The following is a 26155-nucleotide window of genomic DNA, read 5'->3' as shown; positions in this document are numbered from 1 at the left end:
CTAGCTCACACATGCCTCTTGTACCCTGCCATGCTAGGTTATGATGACCTGACCCAGGGGACAGCAGCGGGAGACTACACCAAGGGTGGCTATGGTGGATCATCGCAGGCACAAAACAAGTCTGCAGGTTCTGGGCCTGGCAAAGGTAGCGTCTACCCCTCCTTTCCAGGATTGAGGCCCAGAGTAGTTGTCTTCTACTGATTCTTTCTCAGGCAAGGCTACCCCAGAGTGCCCCAGGAGGTGGGGGAGGCTGGAGCTGGGCCCAGTGGCCGTGGGAACAACTACTTTCCCTCCTAGGAGTGTCCGTGTCTTCAAGCACCACCGGCCTACCTGACATGACTGGTTCGGTCTACAACAAGACTCAGGTGAGGGAGGATTCGGGTGGATGGGTAGGTTGCTGGGAGGTGCAGCCCAAACTGGCCCTGACGGTTATCTCTTTACCCTGCAGACTTTTGACAAGCAGGGATTTCATGCAGGGACTCCTCCACCGTTCAGCCTGCCCTCGGCCTTGGGCTCCACCGGGCCCCTGGCCGCTGGAGCAGCCCCTGGCTATGCGCCCCCACCGTTCTTGCACATCCTCCCCGCCCACCAGCAGCCTCACTCACAGCTGCTACACCACCACCTTCCACAGGATGCCCAGGTGAGCCCAGTGATGGAGGCAGCCACCCTGCCCTGGACTGGGAGTCCCGCTCCAGCCCTTACAGCCCTCTCTCCTCCTCCTCCTTCTCAGAGTGGCTCGGGTCAGCGCAGCCAGCCCAGCTCCCTGCAGCCCAAGTCTCAAGCCTCCAAGCCCGCCTACGGCAATTCTCCCTACTGGACAAACTAAACCTTTGAAGAGAGGGGTGGGCTCGGGCGGGGCTTACCCCGGGCAGGAGAGAACACACGGAGCCCATTTCTGGGAGCCCAGCGCCCTTTCCTAGAATTCCTGAGACGTGTAACTGTGTCAGCCGAGCCTCTGTGGGGAGCCTGCCTCCCAGACTCGCTATTGTATGTAATGTATTTATGTATGTATTTGTAAATGTGATAGAAGTCTTGGGGGTGTGGGAGTACAGCTGCTACTCTTAGCCAGGTCTGCCGTCCCGACTCAAGCCCCTTCTCGCTGTAGCAAATAAGCCCTTTCCCACTTCTGCCTTCAGGCCTTCTGTAGAGCCTCCTAGCTGGGCAGCTGGAAGCACTGTCTGGAAGGGCTGGTTTAAGGCAGTTTGGGTACTGGGGTCAGGTACCAATGAAGAATCACGACTTATCTTGCTCCCTTGTAAGCCATTATTTGAGTTTCCTTCCCTGTGTAATTACTTTAAGCCCTCTCTTCTTGAGAAACTGGTCCTCTTGTCTTTTGTCATGTTCCTCTCCTACCAAATCTTGATCTGGGAATAGCAGATACTTTCCTGCCCAACATGAAAGTGGCACCTGTTTGTCTTCATATAGAGCAGAGGCTTCTGCTTCTGGTCTTGTCCCCGAGACCTGCCTTCCTCTGGCTGACCGTTTTTAAAACAGTCTGAAGTTGTGCTCAGAGATGTTCAGTCAGTCTGCTCCCTTAAAAAAAATCAAAGATATGCCTTCACCTCAGTGAGAGCACGTCTCTAAGCAAAGGCTCTATTCCAGTTGTCCTGAACCAGGTGGGCGACTGTTTCAGGGGTTTTCTCTTTTGCCCAATCTCCACCTAATAAAGTTCTGAGAGCATGCACGGTCTCTGTGTGGTTTGACTAAAGGGTAGCTCAGGGCAGAGGCTGCCTTCATTATTGTTCAGGCACTCTGGCCTTCGACATGGCCAGTCTTCTGACAATAGGTCATGAGGGCTTAAGTTGGTATTCCTGCTCTTGCTTTGGCCCCGGTGGGCATCCAGGGAGTGGAATGGTAAATAAGGCTGAGAAGGCTGCTAACCCTCCTGACAGGGCAGTGTTAACTTCGATAGTCTCTTATAGGGCCTAGACAACAGCAATACCAGGGCAGGGACATTTCTTTCCCGAACGTCACCAGACATAAAAATCAGAAAGAAAAGTTAAGAGAGGATACGTTTCTCGTGGCCTGAGAGATGAAGTTTGTATACCACAGCTTTTCTAGCCTTTGTTCTTCGTCAGCCAAACAGAATCTTGTTAGTCTAGGGATGGGGTGGAAGAGAAGACTGTGAGTCAGGGTGCTATGAGTGAAGTAGGTAAGTGGGTCCTGGACTAAATATGCTCTAGAAAAGTCCTAAGTAACCATTCGCCTGGGGCCAGGATTCTAGTGCAGCTTCTTCCTCCTGCCCGGGAGGAACCGGAGGAACCCGGGCCATCAACTAGCTCTATTGTCTGACAAAAGGCAGGTCACCCCAAGTTGTCTCCAGTGCAACTTGTGCTCCAACTTAGAGGTGTTGCCCGAGGCATCACAGCCTCTCTTTCACTCCTACATAACCCGTTCAGTCTAGACTACATAAGCAACTGGCATGGTGCATGGAATATTGGTCAAGTCGGTGTGCCAGAACCAGCCCGGGGCCAGTGCTCATCTTTGCTGCTTTTGGCCTCTCACTTCAGTGGTCATTTTATCAGATGGGGCACATGCTACTGGGGACCCACAGCTTCAGATCCCAGCCAGAAAAAAACATGTTTACAAATGAAACAAAATAGGACTTTTATAATCTCTTCTGATCCCTGCTTATTAAAAGCAGTAGGAAGTTCAGAAGACAAGTGACATGAAAACAAAGTGCTTGCCTAAGGAGGGCACTAGAGCACCTGCATCCCTTCACTGACCTACTTGTACTGGTAGATTGTGCCCTACTTAAGAATTATGGTTAACAAATAGCTGGATCTTTAATAACCTTTCCTAAAAGCCAGTAAGGACCAGGAATGTGTGTTCCATGAGGAGGTGAGTTGAGCAGAATATCCTAAAAGGTCAGTGAGATTCGGTTTTGGTTTTTAATTTTTCAGCGGAGTCATGGGGAAAATCTGCAAGGGAACAGTGGAAGTACTGAGACCACCTTTTTAGTTTTAACACAAAGAAAGAAGAGGGTCATCCCATGGGGAAGTAGCAATACAGGTATATTTTATTTCACATTTTATTAGTAGACAGATGGGCAGAAAAAGACAAAATAAACCACTAAAGGGGAAGTTCAACACAAAAATGCATCAGATAATCTTTTCTCATAAGTTAAACTGAAGAAAAAACATCTACAATTTCAGCTAAGAAAACTATTAAAGTCAGGTGTGTCCTGCTGGTTTCAGAATAGTTGAAAATTGCATCTGAATCTTTTTGTAAATGTAAACCATTTTTATCAATGGGAGGGGAGGGGAGTTAACTTCCAGTGGAGAACTACACATTTTCCCCTACAATCTCTTACTGTATGTGTCCCAAACATAGGAAACCAGCAAATAAAGAAGCTAGTAATTTCCAGGGAAGAGGTAAGAAGGGACTACAAAAAGTCTGGCTAATAGAAAAGAACTCCGGAATGATATGAAATAGGGTGGGAAGACTTTGAGAAGCAACAACGGAATCATGATATTACTTTCTCCACCCAGCCTCAAAACACACAGACCTGAAGAGCATCGAGAGGCCTCCACTAGAATCAAAAGGAATCTAAAAAATACAGGATTCTGAATTTGTGAACACCAAATAATCAGCACAACTGTACTTACAAGGTTCTGGTCTGAGCCTGAGACCTCCCAAGAAGAAAAAAAATTACATGCTCAAGTTTTCTTTTGCCACAGGATATGTTCTCAGAGCTCTGGAACCAGCATCTGGGTTTTACAGGTCAGAGTTACCAGAATGTCCACCTCCTAGCCAATCAACACATGCCAGTCTTTTCTGGAACTGATTGTACTCTTATCAGAGGCAAACCCTGTCCTCAACAGTAACACCCCAAAGGGCTAAGAGGTATGACCTCCACCTGGCTCTCTCGCTCCCTGAGTCAACGTGCGACAGAGGCCAACAGGGCCTAACGGGACAGGGCTGAGCAATGTAGCACCTTCTGCAATGCTAAGGTGCCTGGCCTGCTCTGGCAGAGAAATGCTTTCATGGTAAGGGAAAAAATAAAAGCCTCAATTTTAGGGCTCCAAGAGAAGACCAAGCTACTGGCTGTAAATGTGTGTGGGGATAATGGGGTAATCAGAGCATTGTGAGACACTTTGGGCTTCAGTAGATAGGAAGGTTATCTGGAAGCATTACTTAAGCGTGGGGTGTAAAAAGCTAGTTCCAACAACCTTCTATTGGAATTTGTGTTTGTCACAAAGAGCTGCCCTGTTCTCGGAATCTGACTGGAATCGCTAGATTCAGGGGTGTAAGCAGTCCTAGCCCCATGGGGATTGGACAGATTCTGGGAACCAGGCTCAACACTATCCCATACGATCCTTTGCATGTTCCCACTTAATAACAAATCAAACTTTGGAGGCCAGAGAGGTCTGCTGGGTATTAGTCAGCAAATGTTTGGAGTCTGAAGAGCGAATGAAAACCCTGAGATCAGAAAGGAAGGAGGAGCTAAGGAAGTAAGCATTACCTACTCTGTTCTAGGATCCATCCTACCCCTGTCCTTCATCAACCCTTTGGTTCTTTCTGAGCTATGATCTGGAGACAAGTTGACACCAGTACACAGGGATCTGGAGGAGGACTGTAACCAGTCTCTGCTCCTATTTTCCTTCCGAAGTTTGTAATTTTACATTATAATGATTTTCCCCACTGAAAGAACACTGCCCTCCTAAGAACTGGCCCACTCCCAAGAGAAAGAAAAATCACTGCCAAGTTCTGAAGTCCCTGGTTGGTGAAGGCTGATGGATCTCAATATTGATTGAAGTAACACGTGTTTGAGACGGGGGAAGTCAAAGCTGCAGCCACTGCACAGTTGGAAGATCTAGCCGCTGCCCAGACACTGCCTGCAGCCAATTCCCTCGGCCCTGCCAGAAAAGTCCAAGCAGCCCGGGGCAAGTTCCATGCACAACTTTCGCTTGCCCTCCACAGCCAGAGTACATTGAAAGGAGAGAGAAAGTCCAGGTCACATCCAACGAGGAAAAGCGGGAACTGGTCACTCATGTCTCCTATCCACAGCTATCACTATCAGCATAAGCAGCTCAATGAAAACCAAAATCTTAACACATGCACCTAGGAATAATACTGAGTAATTAAAACTGGCTACTTACACTCTCACCATGAGGATTTTTAAAAAATCTTTGAGGGAAAGGCCATGTTCACATAAAACAGATGTTTGTTCACCCAACAGTGGTCACCAGCAGTTTTGACTTTTTTCCCCAGCAGCATCAACCAAAATTGGCATAGTGATTTTAAACTTGTTCCCATCACTAAGACTCCACACACACACACACACACACTAATCTCCACTCTCTCCCCACTCCCTCGGGGTGGGGAGGGTAACAACTCTGTCTTTTAAAATAAATAGCAATCAAGTGCTCAGTTCTATGTAAAGTATGAATATTTATTTCAGGCTTTAGATCCCAATCGATTTCAAAAAACAAAATCTGATCTTTTCTCCTCAGAGTAGCTGAGGCCCCCTGTGTTAGGATGATTTCCCGGAGGCTGAAGGGGCTCTGTGCCCTTAGGGAACACATTTTATCAGGCTTATAGCACAAAGTCCCTGACGCCCACTGTATCCCAGCCTTAAGAAGGGAAAGGAAACAAAATTCACCACCATGGGGCTGATCGAATGCACACACACTAATGTAAATGAGCAGCTAAACCTTGGCAAATTTTTTTAAAAACGTTTGTTTTGTGGGGTTTTTATGTTTTTTTTTCCATTTTCTTTTGCTACTCAGCATATGCAGCATTTGTGAACTTCCAACGGGTTCCCAGCTTTAAACACATTAAACGTCTCGATGAAAGACTACTTAATTCTTCAAGAATCTAAAAACAGACCAAACGTGTTTTGCTGTGAACACTCTGTAGAGACGAAGTGAGGCAAGAGTTTGGGTTTAAAGAAGGAAAAAAAAAAATCAATACAGTGATGGAAGGGTAAAGAATGCAAGAATTCAGACATTCTGTAGAGGATTACTTTCTCTCCATTAAGAGGTCCATAAAAAGGAGCAAACTGAGATCCATAAGGGGAGTCAGCAGGAGCCATGTTTGTTTTTCCCACCCCCGGTGATAGGTTTTTGCTGAGGGGCCACTGCTAGGTCCCCACTTGCTCCCCTCCCTTTGGCCTGAGACGGCAGGGCAGTACGGGGCACTGAAGGAGCACGTCACGACTCCTCATTCCCAGAATCATCATCATCATAGCAGTCGGCATCTTCCTCCTCCTCATCTTCATCATCGATGTCATCGTCGTACAAGTCGTCATAAAGCAAATCTGAGCTGTTGTCATTGGAAGGCACTTTAGTTTTGATGCAGTATTCCGCCAGGGTCGTGGGGACCTTCACTCCATCCTTTTCTGCTTCGGCTTTAGTGGCTGAAACCTGTTTCCTGAAGGGAGATAGTTTATGTAAGTCTCTGTCTTGAAGGTGGATTTACAACTGGCTTTTCTTAATAATCAAGGTTCCTTATTTTAAAAAAAAAAAATTATGACTCCGGTTTCTGATTTTCAGTGCCTATCCTAAAGCATGGGACAGTTACTACATCACAAGTTCTCAGCCCATCAGGTACCATTTTGAAGAAGACTTAATGACCTTTTGAAGAGTATTTAAAGGCAGTGGATCTTGGATATTGGTTAGCCAAAAATGACCTCAGAGATTTTTTTTTCCCCTGCTTGGTCTCATACCAAACAGTCCAGCAACTCTTAATTCAATAATCCTGCCATTTGCACTTAAAGTAGATTCTAAATAGCCTCTCTTAGGTTCCAATATCGCCTGACACACCTTCCTGCCACTTCATTCCCATAACCCCAAATATAGCCATCCTGATTTTTTTTTTCTTTTGAATTACTCTGAACAGCAGTTATTTTTCTGTGTGGATCAGTTGTTCTGATTTTACACATGGTTGGCTGCTTATATTACTCATATCTTAACTTAGAAGTAGCCTGTTCTGACAACCCAAGTTAAAGCACCCACCTAGGGATCCCTGGGAGGCGCAGCGATTTGGCACCTGCCTTTGGCCCAGGGCGCAATCCTGGAGACCCAGGATCGAGTCCCACATCGGGCTCCCAGTGCATGGAGCCTGCTTCTCCGTCTGCCTGTGTCTCTGCCTCTCTCTCACTCTCTGTGTGACTATCATAAATAAATAAATTAAAAAAAAAAAGGCAGCCACCTAGTCACTCTTTCACATTATGCTACTTAACCACTATTAGTAATTCTTATGATCTTCCCCATTTGTTAATCTTTCTGTCAGTTTCCTTCCCCTACCCATTCCTCTCACTCCCCAGTGTGACTTTGTCTTTCTTACTGCTATTTCCCTAATGCCTGTAATACAGCTTGGCACATACAGCTCTGCCAAAAAATAAATAAAAATTTTAAAAATACTGACTGGATGGATGGAAGGGTAAAGTTTCCTTCAAGAAGTATGAAAATCTAAGCCATCAAGGGACTGAGGAAACTGATCTTAAAATAACAAATCACCACCCTCTTACCTTCCTTCTGCTGCCTTTATTTAGACGGTTCTCCATTGATCTTGCTGTCTGTCTTACTTTGCCAAGCCTGACATCCTGCTGCTGCTGATGCATCCTGGCTTGAATCTGTTCCTGGTTTTCACCACCATTCATTCCCCTTCACGCTGACAGCTCTCAAACCATCAGGCTCCAGCCCCTATCTTCTGAGCTCTACACCGTTGAGAAAACCTTTGGGATGTCTCCACCCTCGTGTTCCATAGGGACCCTAACTCAGCAAGTCTGCAGTTACTGTTTTTGACCTCTATGGTGGCTTCTCCCATTTTTCTTTTAAGAGTATTACTTCCTAAAATCATAAACCTCACTCCAAAGCCCTATTTTCAAATGTTTTCTCACTGCCACTGCCTCGGTGTAGTCTTCATTTCAGCTTCTCCCTATCTCAGCCTCCTCTAGTCAACTAGATTCTTTCAGAACTCTAATTTTCCCTTAATTTTTACCCCATCGGGCAGCCTGGGTGGCTCAGTGGTTTGGCGCCGCCTTCAGCCAAGGGCCTGATCCTGGAGACCCAGGATCTCTCCTCTCTGTGTATTCTCATGAATAAATAAATAAAATCTTAAAAAAAAAAATTTTTTTTTTTTACTCCATCACTTCTAAGATTAAGGACCAAAGCCTTATCATGACTTCAATGTCTTTTAAGGTCTGATGCCTCTCAAAAAAAAAAAAAAAAAAAAAGATCTAATGCCTGAGTTTCCCATTACTTCCAAAAGGAGAATTTACATTCAAGCAACGTAAAGCTGCTTACAGTTCTCTTATCATGCCATGCTGTTATCTCCCCGTGTTTTAGTAAGCCTGTTTTTCCCTGAAGGGGCTCTTTTTCCTTCCTCTTTATTACTTAAAAGTATTGGTTATGAGGTATTACCTCTCCTAGAAACTCCACAACACTATATATTCCTTCCACTGTAGCTTGGTTTATGCTTAAAAGTATATATTTGCACTCATTACATGGTCATTTATTTATTTACAAATTCTTGCTAACTAAAGTGTGAACTGCTCAAGGAGAAAGACTGCCTTCATGACCTAAAAGGATACCTGACTTCATGAAGCTAGTACATAATAAATGTGGAAAGAAAGAATGAGATAAACCCTTAAATTAAGAAATAGAATACAAATGCCTAGGGATATTAATTCTTCACTTACTAAATATTACCTTTCTTTGAACACCAAGCTCAGGCTTTAATCCGGACTACTTTATGAAGCATTCCTATCTTTTAATCTTCAACCTTACTCCAGCTCCTCGAAATCTCTAGATCCTTACTAATTATACTAATTATCTTTGATCTTTCAAATATACCAGTCACCTACGTGGCTGGTAAAAACAAAATATAGGTGCCCAGATTTTAGCCTTGTAATCTCACTAAATGATATGATTATAGAAGGGGGGCCTAAAGATGATTCTATCTAGTGGGAAGAAAACGCTGAGAGCTGCTGATCTATATATTACTCAACTATATTTCTATGCAGTTTTCCTTCCATCATATGGCATCATGCTGACTAGAGTTATAAAGAGGGACTCTATTTGTATACATTGAGGTGCTTACTAAACTATGCAGAGAATGTGACAGAACTATCCTTGGGGCTTTATTTTAAGGGTACAAAAATGTAACAGTACTAAGGAGAAATGAATTTATTGCAATTCAAGTATCGATTCTTGGCTATTGTTAAGAAAACCTTATGTTCTACTCAGGATATGATCAAGAGATGAATGGTCGAGCCCCAATCCCCTTCTACGTTTTTCCTTCTTTTATACAGATGATAAGACCCCAAAAATTAACTGATGAAAGGTCCTATGAGGGGTGACAGAGCTGGGGTAGATTCCAAGTCTCCCAATGAGAGTAAGCTTCTATGGCTCTTTAAACCATAAATAACTAGTGTTGCTAATAATGATGACACCCAGAAGATACTTGTTGCTATGGTCAAAAGGGCGAATAAACTATAGGGCTTCATTAAATTTTTTGAAAACAAAAATATCTAGAATGTCTGGAATACTTTGGGTGTTTGCTATGCTTAATGAGCATACTGAAACTCCTGAACAGTGTCCCTAAAAGATTCAGAGGCAGTCTGTAAACTTCACTGGTTCAGAACCTGGAAGTTCTGGTTCCCAGGAATCACATCTGTTGCAGCATTATCTTCCAGTGTCTGCCATCTCCAAAGCCAAACTCATTAGGCTCAGGCAGAAATCTCCTCCCAAATAATAAATCTATTTAGAGAAATGGAGTGGATATTTAAATTTGACTTAAACCCTTGGTTCTAGGATATACTTTTAGTTCTGTATGAGGACTTGAAGTAGTCAAATGGAAGGTAAGACAAAGCACCTTACCTAATGATTTCAGCATATTCTTTGTCTTTTCCTTTACTGTCCCTCCATTTCCTGAACATAACCGAAGCATCCACATTAGCTGGGGAGAAGGTGTTGGGCTCATTGAGCAATGAGATTACACTTAACAGGATAGTCCTAGAAATGGGGTGGAGGGAAAGAAAAGGGTCAGCTACAAATATTCATATTTACAAGATCCAAAAATACTGTGCTTTTAAATTTAATATAATATTTAAAACCTCAGGGGAATATAAATAGAATATAAAATTTTGTTTTCAAAACTCAGCTGGCTAGGCTAGAAAAAAGCTGCTAACTAGGAGACAAAGAAAATCTGTGAGCCTCACATAAAGGTCATGTTGCAGGGCACAGAATAAACTCTGTAGAAGGCAGGGTTTCAAATGGCTACATGTTCCAATCTGCAGAAAGTGGAAGCCTGAAAGCTTTTCAAATAATAAATTTTAAAGACTACAAATTAAGTACAACAGGAAAAAGCAAAAGCAAAATTAAAAAAAAAAAAAAAAAAAAAGCTTCAAGGCCATCCTTTTTGGGGAGTAGGTAAAAATGATCCTGCTCCATACATCTACTTCATTATTAACATGGCTGCTTAAGAGGATCTGAAAAATGATGTTACGTATAAGTGTATTTCTTTTCCATACCTCTAAGGGAAGGAAGACACTTAAGCAGGAGAATGGAAGAAAACAATAACCCAAACATGGAAGAACTAGTTTCTGAATAATGGAAATCTTTATTCAAAAATATTTACTAAGTACTTAATGTGTGCCAGAGACACCAACAGTGAGCAAGTTAGATGCCATCCCTTACCCCCAAGGTTTGTAAATATTGTGAGAGATATAAACAGGCAATTTTCATCCATAGATAAAAAACAGACACCTTAATTCCACATTTTTCTGTTAGAAAAATAATCAGAACAGGTTCCAAAAAGGTTTAAAATTATTACCAAGCTTCTTTTCCCTAAAAGCTCAGTGCATGTTAAGGCAAAAAATTAAGGGGAGAAAAATTAAATTTCTCTACCTTTTCTCATTGGTGTGAGGTTATATATTGTGTTGTTGCAAAATAGCCTTTGCTCTTCCCCCAAGCAAAAAATAGAGGGAGCCAGGCAATTAGATGTTTGATTTGATGAAACCTTTTCCTTAAAAGGGTAAAGAGTTTCTGTTATGTGATTATATTATATAAGGTACTTTCATACAAAGGCACTTTCAGACAACTTTCCCGTCTAGTTAAAATCCATTTGTCACAAACACTCACACCCCTTCAATTAGCTTAAGAATAACTCCTTGTTGCTCCCCCACCCCCCAAGATCTTCCTGGATTTCTTCAGTAATTACATTATAAAATAAAGATTCAAAGAAACTGATCCCTGCCAACGATGGGAAATGGACTGACATAACATCCTAGAAGCAAAAAAAAAATGTGTGCAGAAAACTCCAAAGGGCTGCCTCAGAAGAAAACATCTACAAAACCTGTTAGAAAGATAAGCAAGATAGGACAAAGTGTGGTATAAAGAGGAGAAAAGGAAAAGTTTTAATGGTCTAGATCCACATTGCATACAACTTTCTGTGATATAAATGTATAATCTGTATTATCCAGTATGATAACCACCAGCCACAAGTAGCAAATAGGCACTCATAAAGGCAGCTCCTACAACTGAAGAACTATATTTTTCACATTTAATTTTAGTTAATTGAAACAGCTACACGTAGGGGCACCTGGTTGGCTCAGTCGGTTAAACACCTGCCTTTGGCTCAAGTCATGATCTCAGGGTCCTGGGATTGAGCCCCACTGCAGGCTCCCTGCTCAGCAGGGAGTATGCTTCTCCCTCTGCCTACTTCTCCCCCCTGCTTGTACTCTCTCTGTCAAATAAGTAAATAAAATCTTAAATTAATAAATAGCTACGTGTAGCTTGTACTCTCTCTGTCAAATAAGTAAATAAAATCTTAAATTAATAAATAGCTACATGTAGTTAGTGGCTACCACACTGGACAACTATTAAAATACTGTATTAGGAAATACAATTTTGAAAATGGTGAGTACCCATTGCTAACAAAATAAGAACTCACTTTTTCCTTTTTACAAATTTATATTCAATTAGCCAACATATAGTACATCATTATTTTCAGATGTAAAGTTCAACAATTCATCAGCTGCTCATCAGTAACTCATTCACTTCTAATACCATATACTTCTACACAGAAATCCTAGATGCTTTCAGAAAAAAATGTCAGGTACTATAGTGGACCGTGAAAATAGTTAACCCAGCACATCTTCACTTCTTTTCTTCCTCTGGACTGCAAGATAGTTTTTTTTTTTTTTTTTTTTTAAATGGGGAATCCATTCTGTTGGTTCTGATGGGGTTCATCTTCCCCTTAAAATCATGCCATACCCTCAAGCACACAACCTGTGTGACCATAGCAGAGATATACCAGCAAGTGCTGGCCAAAGGATTCCATTGGCCTAGCCATGATGTTGGTTTGGGGGGTATGCATGTAACCCAAGATGGGCCAATCAGAACACTGGTAGGAACTATGATGTTCTAATCTAATAGCAGAGAGGCAATTTTTATTCTTGACTGAACTGAAAACTGTGAGAATAAGGAAAGTCTAGAATAAGTGGCAATCTTTATCACCAAGTGGTAAGAGTATGCCTAGTAACAAGGCCAGTACAGCACAAAGCAAAATTGGGACTTTTTTCTCTAACAAAGATTCCTGATGTGATTCGTATGTAACACCCTATCTAAAGTTTCCCAATCAGTATGTTGTGGATGAGTACAGGTCAATTATTTATCGATTCCCATAGGTAGTTGGGTAGGTGGGAACTGGGATAACTTGAGCCCCTGAAACTACTTCTGGTCAAAGGAGCATCTTCAGTTTACTACACTGTGATCTACAAATACAATAGTTTCATTTTCATCTATGTATCATGACTGGAAAAGATCTGGGAGTAGGGCAGCCCGGGTGGCTCAGCGGTTTGGTGCCTGCCTTCAGCCCAGGGTGTGATCCTGGAGACCCGGGATTGAGTCCCACGTCAGGCTCCCTGCATGGAGCCTGCTCCTCCCTCTGCCTGTGTCTCTGCCTCGCTCTCTCTCTTGGTCTCTCAAGAATAAATAAATAAAAGCTTAAAAAAAATCTGGAAGTAATGTCATACATACTTCAAACTGTCTAGCATTTGTACCAAAATCATTTGACACAGGCATCACTGAAGATATGTGGTAGACAACTCTGCAAGGTAAGTATTATTAACCCTATTTTTAAAAATAATTAAAAAAATAATCCTTACACCCATTGTGGGGCTCAAACTCAAGACCTCAAGATCAAGAGTCACATGCTTTTCCCACTAAGTCAGCCAGGCACGCCTTAATTCTATTTTTACAGAATGGAAAAACTGAACTGCTAAGACAATACTAATAAGAATGTACAACACAAAACTGAATCCTGCAACTTTTCCAAAGGTTATTTTATTTATTGCCATTTTTGGTTTTAGTTTAAGTAACTCTATGCCCTTCTCTACTGTAGGTTTAGAGAACAGACTGGTCTGGTTGTCCAGACTTATCAGTGTAAGTGTTTAACATGTGTTATAAGACAGACCTAATCCAGGAAGGATTTGGGTTAAAAATGAGGAACAAAGGGTTAAGTGTTTTCAATTATTGCACAATTCCTGGATTTAGAAATACTCCCATAACCACCATTCCTGGATTTAGAAATACTCCCAGAAATAAATGTGTTCCCTCCACCCCTGCTTTAAACCAGGGCAACCGACTATGATAGGAGTTTTCAACACAGGTAATCCAGAGCAAGATAAAAAAATTTTCAGAGGAGACAGATTCAGACCAAAGGATAGGCAAAAGCACTCTATATAACCTTCAGGTTCATTTTTCTTTTCAGAAACATATTTCTGGGGGGGAACCCTGGGTGGCTCAGCGGTTAGCACTTGCCTTCAGCCCAGGGCGTGATCCTGAACACCCAGGATCAGGTCCCACATCGGGCTCCCCACGGGGAGCCTGCTTCTCCCTCTGCCTGTGTCTCTGCCTCTGTGTGTGTGTGTGTCTTATAAACAAATAAAATCTTTTTCTTTTAAAGTAAAAAAAATCTTTAAAAATCTTTACATTTTTTTTTATCTTTTTGGTTCGGCAGATTTGGCTATCCTTTTTTGCATAAAAATAAGTTTGTAAATAAAGACACCAAAAAAAAAAAAAGAAGACCAATTAATCTCCAACCCCCCTCTCACACACATACACAGGCAAAGAGCAAACTTGCAAGTTATGAAGTTCTATAGAGTTCACATATGTTTTTAAAAACATCAAAACTAAAGTAGTATTTAAAAGAGATAAGAAAAAAAATAAAGGAGATAAGAAATGAGAATTAGGGCACTTAGGTGGCTCAGTCAGTTAAGTGTCTGCTTTCATCTCAGGTTGTGATCCCAGGGTCCTGGGATCAAACTCTGTTGCAGGGCTACCTGCTCAGTGGGGAGCCTGCTTCTCCCTCTCCCTCTGCCACTCCCCCTACTTGTACTCTCACTATCAAATAAATAAATAAAACCTTAAAAACAAAAAAATAATAAAATCAGAATTAGACATCTGTGACCCCATGAGTAATATGTATTTGTCCCTTTTCAACATATAGACAATGGTCAATGGGTAGGGTCTGCCCCCCCCACACACACCTTTTAAAGTAACCTCTAAAAAAATAATAATAAAAAATAAAGTAACCTCTACATCCAATGTGAGGTTTGAACTCATGACCTAGAGATCAAGAGTCGCATGCTCTACTAACTGAACCGGCCAGGTACCCCAGCCCCGCCCAGTTTTTGGCCTCTCTTAGCTATTATATCACCACAAGTACAACTTTAGGAGGAAGAGTATAAAACTGGCCCCAGCACAAGTAAGACCTGGCTTATGAGTCTCCTGGAAACTAAGCAGACAAAAATTGGAATTTTGTACGGTTAAAGACTGGCATTTTTCTTCAATATTATACACATATCCTCCAGGCAGCATGAAGTAGAAAGTGTTCATTCTTAAAAGCCTAAACATAGTTTGCCTCATTTTTTAAAAGAGATTTATTTATTTATTCATGAGAGACAGAGAGAGAGAGAGGCTGAGACATAGGCAGAGGGAAAAGCATGAAGCCTGATGCAGGACTTGATCCTAAGGACCCCAGGATCACGCCCAGAGTCGAAGGCAGATACTTAACCACTGAGCCACCCAGGTGTCCCTACTTTGACTCTTAAAACATACATATACACAGGAAGAGAAATAGAATGGCTGATTGAGATTCTTAGGTTTTACAGGCATACCCTTATTTGATGAAAACTGATAGGCAACTATTAAGAAGTGAAGCCCAATGCCTGACCCTTCCAGTTAACCCAGGTCCTTTTAATCTCTCACTTATACCATTTCAAAAGATGGACCTGTAACACCAGAAAATGACCTGTTAAAATTCAGTCCTTTTTACATATTTTCAAGATGGGAGAGGAATTTATTTATTTTTAAAACAATAATGAGGTTTTTTTTAAAGATTTTATATATTAAAAAAAAGATTTTACCTATTTTTTTAAGATTATTTATTTATTTATTCATAGAGACACAGCGAGAATGAGAGAGAGGCAGAGACAGGCAGAGGGAGAAGCAGGCTCCATGCAGGGAGCCTGACATGGGACTCGATCCAGGGTCTCCAAGATCACGCCCTAGGCTGCAGGTGGCGCTAAACCGCTGAGCCCCCGGGGTTGCCAGATGGGAGAGGAATTTAAAGAGGACATCAGGGATGCCTGGGTGGCTCAATGGTTGAGCATCTGCCTTTGGCTCAGGGTGTGATCCCATGGTCCTGGGATCAAGACCCAAGTCAGGCTCCCTGTATGGAGCATGTTTCTCCCCTCTGCCTGTGTCTCTGCCTCTCTCTGTGTGTCTCCCATGAATGAATAAATAAAAATTTTAAAAATATAGAGCATATTATGGCAAAGAAGTCTGTTATGAGTGGGGAAAATGTGATTTTTTGTAAGGGTTTTTTTTTTTTTTTTTTGAGTGTTTGATGAAGATTTTACTGTCAGACAAAATAGAAACTGATGATCAATTCCTAAAACTCTCAGGAAAATTCCAACATGCAGGACTGAAAAAGTAAGTTTGTTCCACATAACTGAATTGTCTCTTTCTAAAATTTAAATTCAATCAATAACAAAATGTATTATTGGTTTCAGAGGTAGAGGTCAATGATTCATCAGTCTTATATAACACCCAGTGCTCACAATATCATGTGCCCTCCTTAATGTCCATCACCCAGTTACCCCTTCCCCCACCTAGCAACCTTCAATTTGTTTCCTATGATTAAGAGTCTCTTATGGTTTGTCTCTCCGATTTTGTCGTTTTATTTTTTCCATCTCTTCCCCTATGATCCTGTTTTGTTTCTTGAATTCCACGAGTGAGATTATATAATTGTCTTTTTCTGAATGATTTATTTTGCTTAGCATAGTACCCTCTAGTTCCAAACATCCACATGGTTGCAAATGGCAAGATTTTTTTATTTTTGATAGCTGCAGACATTGATGGTATAAATATTGGGAGTGTAGGTGCCCCCTTTGGATCACTACATTTGTTTCCTTTGTAGGTAAATCCTTAATACTGAAATTGCTGCATCAGAGGGTAGCTCTTTTCAACTTTTTGAGGAACCTTCCACACTGTTTTCCAGAGTGGCTGCACCTGCTTGCATTCCCACCAAAAGTGTTAGAGGTTTCCCCTTTCTCCACATCCTTGCCAACATCTGTCATTTCCTGACTTGTTAATTTTAGCCATTCTGACTGGTGTGACGTGGTATCTCATTGTGGTTCTGACTTGTATTTCTTTGTTGTGGAGTGATGCGGAACATTTTTTCATGGGTCTGTTGGCCATTTATAGGTCTTCTTCTTTTATTTTTTTTTTTTTAAGATTTTTTATTTAATCATGAGACACACAAGAGATAGAAAGGCAGAGACATTGGCAGAGGGAGAAGCAGGCTCCATGCAGGGAGCCCGATGTGTGACTTAATCCCAGGACTCCAGGATCACGCCCAGAGCCGAAGGCAGATGCTTAAGCACTGAGCACCCAGGTGTCCATTTTTAGGTCTTCTTTGGAGAAATGTCTGTTCATGTCTTCTGCCTGTTTCTTGATCAGATTATTTGTTCTTTGGGTATTGAGTTTGTTAAGTTCTTTATAGGTTTTGGATACTAGCCCTTTACCTGATAAGTCATTTGCAAATATCTTCTCCCATTCTGTCGGTTGTCTTTTGGTTTTGTAGACTGTTTCCTATGCTGTGCAAAAGGTTTTTATCTTGATGACGTCCCAATAGTTCATTTTTGCCTTTGTTTCCCCTGCCTTTGGAGCTGTGTCTACAAGAAGCTGCTGCAGCTGAGGTCATTGGGGTTGCTGCCTGTGTTCTCCTCTAAGATTTTGATGGATTCCTAGCTCATATTTAGGTCCTTCGTCCATTTTTAGTCTATTTTTGTGTATGGTGTAACAAAATGGTCCAGTTTCATTCTTCTGCATGTGGCTGTCCAATTTTCCCAACACCATTTGTTGAAGAGATGGTCTTTTTTTCCATTGGATATTCTTTCTTGGTTTACTGACGATTAGTTGACCATAGAGTTGAGGGTCCATTTCCGGGTTCTCTGTTCTGTCCCACTGATCTATGTATCTGTTTTTGTGCCACTACCATACTGTCTTGATTACAGATTTGTAATGTAATAGAGCTTGAAGCCCAGGATTGTGATGCCATCAGTTTTGATTTTCTTTTTCAACATGCCTTTGGCTACTCAGGGTCTCTTCTGATTCCATACAAATTTTACGATTATTTGTTCCAGCTCTGTGAAAAAAGTATTTTGAAGGGACTGCATTCAATGTATACATTGCTCTAGGTAACACAGATATTTTATAATATTTGTTCTTCCAATCCATGAACATGGAGTGTTTTTCCATCTCTTTGTGTCTTCCTCAATTTCTTTTATGAGTGTTCTATAGTTTTCTGAGTACAGATCCTTCGCCTCTTTGGTTAGGTTTATTCCTAGGTATCTTATGGTTTTGGGTGCAATTGTAAATAGGTTTGACTCCTTAATTTCTCTTTCTTCTGTCTTATTGTCTATAGAAGTGCACCTGATTTCTGTTCATTGATTTTATATCCCACTACTTTGCTGAATTCCTGTATGAGTTCTAGCAATTTTGGGGTCGAGTCTTTTGGGTTTTCCACACAGAGTATCATGTCACCTGTGAAGAGTGAGAGTTTAATTTCTTTGCCAAATCAGATGCCTTTTATTTATTTTTGTTGTCTGACTGCTGAGGCTAGGACTTCTAGTACTGTGTTGAACAGCAGTGGTGATAGTGGACATCCCTGCCATGTTCCTGACCTTTGGGGAAAAACTCTCACTTCTTCCCCATTGAGAATGATATTAATTGTGGGCTTTTCATAGATAGCTTTCATGACATTGAGGTATGTTCCCTCTATCCCCTATTTTGTCAAATGCGTTTTCTACATCTAATGAGACAAACATGATTCTTGTCCTTTCTTTTATTAATGTATCACAATGATTGATCTGCGGATGTTGAATCACCTTTTATCAAGGAGTAAATCCCACTTGATTGTGGTGAATAATCCTTTTAATGTGCTGTTGGATCCTATTGGCTAGTGTCTTGGTGAGAATTTTGCATCCTTGTTCATCAGGGATATTGGTCTGTAATTCTCCTTTTCAGTGGGGTCTTTGTTTTGGGGATCAAGGTAATGCTGGCCTCAGAGAAAGAGTTTGGAAGTTTTCCTTCCATTTATAGTTTTTTAAACAGTTTCAGAAGAATAGGTGGCAATTCTTCTTCTTTCTTTATATGAGAGAGAGAGAGAGAGAGAGAGAGAGAGAGAGAGACGCGCGCAGAGACACAGGCAGAGAGAGAAGCAGGCTCCATGCAGGGAGCCTGACGTGGGGCTTGATCCCGGGACTCCAGGATCAGGCCCTGGGCTGAAGGCGGCGCTAAACCACTGAGCCTCCCCCACTGCCCAGCAATTCTTCTTTAAATATTTAGTAGAATTCCCCTGGGAAGCTATCTTGTTTGTTGGGAGACTTTTTTTATTGCTGCTTCAATTTCCTTGCTGGTTATGGTCTGTTCAGGTTTTCTGTTTTTTCCTGTTTCAGTTTTGGTAGTTTATATGGTCTCTAGGAATGCATCCATTTCTTCCAGACTGCCTAATTTGTTGACATATAGTTGCTCATAATATGTTCTTATAATTGTATTTTTTTGGTGTTGGTTGTGATCTCTCCTCTTTGATTCATGATTTGATTTGGGTCCTTTCTTTTATATAGGGTGGAAGAGCTGAGAAATGTGGTGGCCAAACAATAAACACAGCAGAATAACGTGTATAACATTCTTAAGGAAAGAAAGAATGACTCTGAAATCTTATACCCAAACTGCCATTTGAAGTACCATGGCAAAAAACATGTATACACACCCATAAACATAAGCATGTAACATTTTGAACATCTAAGATTTCAGGGAATATAATAAGGCTCTAAGGAGCATTTTCCTGGAGAAATAACTAATGGACAAATTCAGCCAATGAATAGATCAAAGGAAGTAAAATAATAGACAGCAAAAAGTGAATTTACTTCATGGTAGGAATAACTAATGGACAAATTCAGCCAATTAATAGATCAAAGGAAGTAAAATAATGGACAGCAAAAAGTGAATTTACTTCATGGTAGGAATAAGAAAATTTTAAAACTAGGATTATGTTACAAAACAGTATAGATTATAAATGTTATTAATCCTGACAATAAAATATATTTTTTAAAAATTTATTTATTTGAGAGAGAGAGAGAGATTGAGTGAGTACACACACAAGCAGGAGGGGGTTCAGAGAGAAGGAGAAAATGAATCTCAAGCAGACTCCCTGCTAAGCATGGTGGCCCACATGGGGCTTGATCTCATAACCCTGAGCCGAAATCAACAGTCAGATGCTCAAATGACAGAGCCACCCAGGCTCCCCATTAACAAATATTTTTTTAAAATTTTGTGTGTGTGTGTGTGTATACACACACACACACACACACAAATTTTTAAAAATATTTATACATATATAAAATATATTTATTTTATTTTATTTTTTATTTTTTATTTTTTATTTTTTTAGAGAGAATCAGAACCCGAGTGGGATAGGAGAGACAGAAGGAGAATGAGGGAGAGAATCTTTTTTTAAGATTTTTATTTATTCATGAGAGACACACACACACAGAGAAGCAGAGACACAGGCAGAGGGAGAAGCAGGCTCCATGCAGGGAGCCTGATGTGGGACTCGATCCCAGGTCTCCAGGCTCACGCCCTGGGCCAAAGGTGGCGCTAAACCACTGAGCCACCTGGGCTGCCCATAGGAGAGAATCTTAAACATGTTCTATCCTGAGCATAGCACCCACAGGGGGCTCAATCTCATGACCCTGAGATCATGACCTGAGCTGAAATCAAGAGTTGGATACTCAACTGACTAAGCCACCCAGGTGCCTCAAAAAACAAATATTCTTAAAAGTCAGGAAGAAAAGGGGGAAAGAGAATAGAAATCAGAATAAGTATGCTGATTTCCCTTTCCTTTTATTTAGATCTAAGTGTCAATATGCCGGTTGACACTGAAAAATCAAGTAATAGGATAAGTAGGTTAAAGGTACAAATGATCAGCTATAATTGCATGATGTAAGGTATATGAGACATGAAGAAGTAGAATATACGAATTCTGCTGATGATCATATAAGATCCTGTGTAAAGCAGAGGTCTTTAATATATCCATGCACCTGGGATATATAAAGTATCACATCAGTTCTCCTTTCCAGCTTCCCTTTTCACAATTGCTCTTTACAAAAGAAATGCATACCTTTCACACATCCCAAATATTCCTAGGGTGCATTGCCCAGAGGTAATGAAACATATGGTATATAAATGAGAAATTTATAAAGCCAACTGTTTTTCCTTTCTCAAATAATTTTGTTAGAAGTGTAGAATAATGTTAAAAAAAAAAGTATTTTGGTATATGATGAAGTACAATAAATTCAGATATGTATAGACTGGATCTGCTGGAATTATATTTTCATTAAAATGAACTTTCTAATTCTATCTGAAATGTATTATCACTGAGGGAGAGTCCCATTAAAACATAAAGTACAGGGAGTATGTGGTGATTCCGTATTTCACAGACATAATAAACTTATGGCAAGGTTCTATGCCTGATCTATCTTAGAATTCAGGGGATGCCTGGGTGGCTCAGTGGTTGAACATCTGCCTTCAGTTCAGGACATGATCTTGGGAGTCCTAGAATCAACTCCTGCATCGGGCTCCCCAAAGAGCCTGCCTTGCCTCTCTCTCTGCCTAGGTGTCTGCCTCGCTTCTCTGTGTCTCTCATGAATAAATAAAATCTTAAAAAAAAAAAAAAAGAGAGAGAATTCAGAACATGATGGTTGTCACGGTAAAATATATTAACACATTTATTTAAATTAAAGAGGGGAGGCACTTTTTTTCTGATTTAAAAAATACATGAGTAAGATGTGCTGAAATCCAAAATATATGTTTTCTCAACTCTAAGTACTGAACAAGGTACCTAAAGGAATGCGTAATCAGCATAATCAACACATAATCAACAATAATTTGATATGCTTCAACAGATGCTTTCTTTAGTATACACTTCCCAGAATGAGAAGTAACTTGGTAAAAACTGGTACGAAATCTGTGTAAGTCAAAAAACTTCCAACTTTTATTTTTAACAAAAGTGGAGTTCTAATGGAGTTATTAGCTTTTCTCATTAAAAATGACTAACAAAGGGGTACCCAGGTGGCTCAGTCAGTTGAGGGTCTGACTCTTGGTTTCAGCTCAGGTCATGATCTCAGGGTTGTGAAATCGAGCCCTCTGTGGGGCTCTGCACAAGGCATGGAGCCTGCTTAATATTCTGTCTCTCCCTCTGCCCCTCCCCCCTTAACAAGAAGACTAACAAAATGACAATAAATATATAAACACACAGACACACACATGGATGTTGATTTTGACCAATCTCCCGTGCAGAAGAATTTGAAATAATTTATACAGATACCTCAGCCTCATGGAATTATAATTCCCATTCCTTGTATCTGGGTTACACCTATGTCCTCCTTCCTTCGAAAGAGTACAGAATGGGATGGGAAAAACAAGTAACTTTATACAGAAGAAATTGAAAAACCGAATCCTAGCCAGTAATGAATGTTAACATCAACAGTGACAAGTCATGTTGATATTACATACCCTTTATACAACGTAGTAACAATATATTTTACCTCCATGGTCTTCCTCTCCAGCACTCATAACCCTACCCTAGTAACCAGGAAGACATCACAAAATTTCAGTTGAGGGACCTTTTTACAATACCTGATCAGTACTCCTCAAAATTGTCAAGGTCATCAGAAACAAGGAAAGTCTGAGACTTTCACAGTTCCATAAGGAGACATGCCTGTTAAATATAACATGGTATCATGCATGGAATTCTGGAGAACTATCTGTACTATCTTCACAATTTTCAAAAATCTGAAACTGTTCTAAAATTCTTAAAAGTCATTTAAGAGAAAACATCAACAACAAAACCACAATGAGATCCCATGTCACTCACTATGGTTAGAAACAAAAATAATAGCAAGTGTTAACCAAGATGTAGAGAAACAAATTCTCAAACATTGTTGGTAAGAATGAACTATTTAGTGTAGCCATGTTAGAAAACAGTCTGGTAATTCCTCAAAATTTAAACACTGAGTTATCACATGACCCAGCAATTCTATTCTTAGGTATATATCCAAGGGAATAAAAACATGTATATGTAAAAACAATGTTTATATAACAGCATTACTCATAATAGCCAAAAAGTGGAAACAACCCAAAGGTCCACTGACTGATGAATGGATAAACAAAGTGTGATATAAGCATTCAATGGGGGAACACGTGGGTGGGCTCAGTGGTTGAGCGTCTGCCTTTGGCTCAGGTCTTGGTCCTGGGGTCCTGGAATCAAGACCCACATCAGGTTCCCTGTGGGGAGCCAGCTTCTCCTTCTGCCTATGTCTCTGCCTCTCTCTGTGTGTGTCTCATGAATAAATAAAATCTTTTTTTAAAAAAGCATTCAATGGAATTCTTATTCAGCCATAAAAAGATGAAATACTGATTAATGCTACAACAAAAATGAACCTTGAAAAGATGCTAAGTTAAAAAAAAAGAAAAGATGCTAAGTTAAAGAAGTCAATCACAAAGAAAAAGTCAATCACAAAATACTACATATTAAACGACTCTATTCCTACAAAATATCCAAACAGATATATCTATAGAGACAGAAAGTAGACTAGTGCTTTCCTAGGGTTGCAAGTAGAAGGGTGAAGGTTGAGGGATAATGGAGTGAAAATACTAAGAGGTAGGAGTTTCTTCAGAGGTAATAAAAATGTCCATGGAGCACTTCAGTGGCTCAGTCAGCTACATGTCTTTTTTTTTTTAAAGATTTTATTTATTTATTCATGAGAGACACACACACACACACACACACACACACACACACAGAGGCAGAGACACAGGCAGAGGGAGAAGCAGGCTCCATGCCGGGAGCCCGACATGGGACTCGATCCCGGGTCCCCAGGATCACGCCCTGGGCTGAAGGCGGCACTAAACCGCTGAGCCACCGGGGCTGCCCTAAATGTCTGACTCTTGATCTCAGGTCTTAATCTCAGGGTCATAAGTTCAAGCCCCGAGTTGGGCTCCACATTGGGCATAGAGCCTATTTTTTTAAAAAAAAGTTCTAAAATTGATTGTGGGGATATTTGTATCTCTGCCTACATTAAAGAACAGTGAACCGTTTACTTAAAATGGGAGACTTGTAGAGTATGAGAATTATATCACAATAAAATTGTTTTTGTTTTTTATAAAGACTGACTCTGATTTTTGCCAAATTCAGAAGGAATTATTAAAAGGATTTAGTTTTGCTGCCATATAAGATTTTATTCCATTATCACATGTAAATATAGTCTTTAATCATTGCATCCAATATATATATTTATGTTACATACATATGTTAGTCCTTGTGTGTGTGTACACACACACATGTATATAGATATATATATTCTTGGGTGTGTATATTAGTATATATAATGTATATTACCCATACATATAGATTGAAGCTGTATTTCTGCCTCATTCTAGCAATGTAATAATTATTCATGGATACATGACCTAACTGAAAACAAAGGTCTATATACTTAGTTAAAAATTCATTTCTAAATAATTATTAAATGTAAAAAGTATACTGAAAGTATAATATACTTGGTTTTTTTTTTAGTATAATATACTTGTATTGTTTTTAATCAACTTTAATCATGTCAAGATAAAAATCAGTTTTGTCACAAGCAATTAAAATATATATAGATTTTTATTGCAGAAAAATATTATAGGATAAACAAAATATATAAGGCTATCAAACATAAAAATTTCAAGTATTAGGATAAAACTCTGTAGGGATAGTAAAATGGAAATTAAAATGCCAAGTAGAAAAAAATGTATTTTTTAAATATTTAAATTTGAGATGTAAAAAAACCATACCTAAAAAACAAACAAATCACCAAAAAAATGCTGCACCTAAAAACATGCTACAGTGGGGATGCCTAGTGGCTCAGTACATAAAGCATGTGACTCCTGATCTTGGGGTTGTTAAGTTCAAGCCCCACATTGGGTACAGAGATTATTTAAATAAGATCTTAAAAAACAGAACAAAACATGCAACAGTGAACACAGTTTTTTTTCAAAATTCTTTTAAGGGTTAAGTGACCAACTCCTAAATATACAGACCGCTACTCTAAACAAACAAATGGTTAAATATCCATCTATTTATATATAGTTCAACAGATTAACAGATGGATAATCTCAATATTGTACTGTATGTTAACTAATTAGAATTTACATAAAAATCTGAGGGACGCCTGGGTGACTCAGTGGTTTAGTGCCTGTCTTCAGCCCAGGGCGTGATCCTGGGGTCCCGGGATCGGGACCAAGTACCACATTGGGCTCCCAGCATGAAGCCTGCTTCTCCCTCTGCCTATGTCTCTGCCTCTCTCTGTGTGTGTGTCTTTCATGAATAAATAAATAAAATCTTTAAAATAAATAAAAATAAATGAAAAGACAAAAATAGATAAAGAGAATTAAAAGAAATATACAAGCCCTTCAAATCATTAAGAAACATGGAAGCTCTTTTAAAACCAGTTACATATATAAAGTTGTGAGTTTGTAAAGACTTAGATTTTTCTGCAAAATATAATAAGAATAAAGAAGCAATCAATCTAAACATGACTTCATGAGATCCAAAGATGCAGGATGGAACTAAGATAATGTAAGAGGAAGAATTCAGACTAGAAAAGTTCTTCCAAGATGAACTTAAAGAAATGAGTAACAAATGCATTATTGCTCTGTAAATACAACTCTTCAAAATGATGCAAATGTGTTAAAGCTCTAGCAGAAGACAAAACCAAGTACAGAAAGGATTCTTTGTACTTCTTAAAAGATAATATAAATCTTAAGAACCACCTAAAAACCAAAGTATTCCTTATGTAACCCCTTACCTGACATTCTGAGTAGGATTCCACCTTTCAGAGGGCAGTTCTCCACTCTGTGGGTCATCTACAGGCGGATGAAGAATCGAAATGCATACATCTCCATTCTGTGAGACACAAACATCACATTCAGTAAATACTCAAAATATGATATAAACTTAATTATAATTCCCACAGGATGTGGACCAAACTCACTACTTTTTAATATTTTATCTATTTATTTGAAAGAGAGAGCATGAATGAGCACGAGCAGGGGGAGGGGCAGAGGGAGAAGTGATCTCCCTGCTGAGCAGGGAGCCTGACACAGGGCTCCATCCCAGGACCCTGACCTAAGCAGAAGGGAGATGCTTAACTGACTGAGCCACCCATGTGCCCCTTAGTTCATAAATTTAAAGTATGGGACCTAATCCACATGTACATGTTTAAGTCAAACACATATGGAATGCCTACCATATACATCACAGACTGTTATTCAATACAAAAGACTAAGATAGTCACCAATCTCAGTCTAAAATTCTAAATTCTAAATAATTAGAGGTATAACTATATGAAGTGTAAAAACCTTGTATATACAACCCAAACTTAGACATACACACAAAATACACAACCGTATCAAGATAACAGATCACTTTTAGAAGAATAAAATTTTAATAAAATCAATACCAAACACTAAATTCTAAAACTCTATACTATCATTAGATGCCATGAGGAAGGCTTAAAAAAAAAAAAAAAAAG

At 40.0% G+C, this 26155-nt stretch overlaps 2 protein-coding genes across 9 annotated transcripts in view; one reads left to right on the top strand and one right to left on the bottom strand.

Moving 5' to 3' along the window:
* UBAP2 (ubiquitin associated protein 2) overlaps window positions 1-1682 on the top strand; it is a 123036-nt gene extending 121354 nt beyond the window's left edge. For 6 of the 8 annotated variants that reach the window (XM_077912304.1, XM_077912302.1, XM_077912301.1 and 3 more), the window contains 4 exons: window positions 38-145; window positions 298-365; window positions 449-640; window positions 731-1682. In XM_077912304.1, the coding sequence (XP_077768430.1) occupies window positions 38-145; window positions 298-365; window positions 449-640; window positions 731-826 (464 nt within the window). In that variant the 3' untranslated portion in view covers window positions 827-1682. Of the gene's footprint in view, window positions 1-37; window positions 213-297; window positions 366-448; window positions 641-730 lie in introns of those variants that run through there. The other 2 variants (XM_077912306.1, XM_077912307.1) reach the window with 2 other exon arrangements.
* Window positions 1683-2993: 1311 nt separating this feature from the next.
* UBE2R2 (ubiquitin conjugating enzyme E2 R2) overlaps window positions 2994-26155 on the bottom strand; it is a 119765-nt gene continuing 96603 nt past the window's right edge. The window contains exons 3-5 of the mRNA XM_077912310.1: window positions 25430-25527; window positions 9828-9962; window positions 2994-6375 (exon numbers count right to left, since the gene is read on the bottom strand). Coding sequence (XP_077768436.1) covers window positions 6156-6375; window positions 9828-9962; window positions 25430-25527 — 453 coding nt within the window. The 3' untranslated portion in view covers window positions 2994-6155. The remainder of the gene's footprint in view (window positions 6376-9827; window positions 9963-25429; window positions 25528-26155) is intronic.

Source organism: Canis aureus, chromosome 10 (genome assembly GCF_053574225.1).
Source record: "Canis aureus isolate CA01 chromosome 10, VMU_Caureus_v.1.0, whole genome shotgun sequence".
Classification (NCBI taxonomy): domain Eukaryota; kingdom Metazoa; phylum Chordata; class Mammalia; order Carnivora; family Canidae; genus Canis; species Canis aureus.
This window is presented reverse-complemented; position numbering and strand designations above follow the sequence as displayed.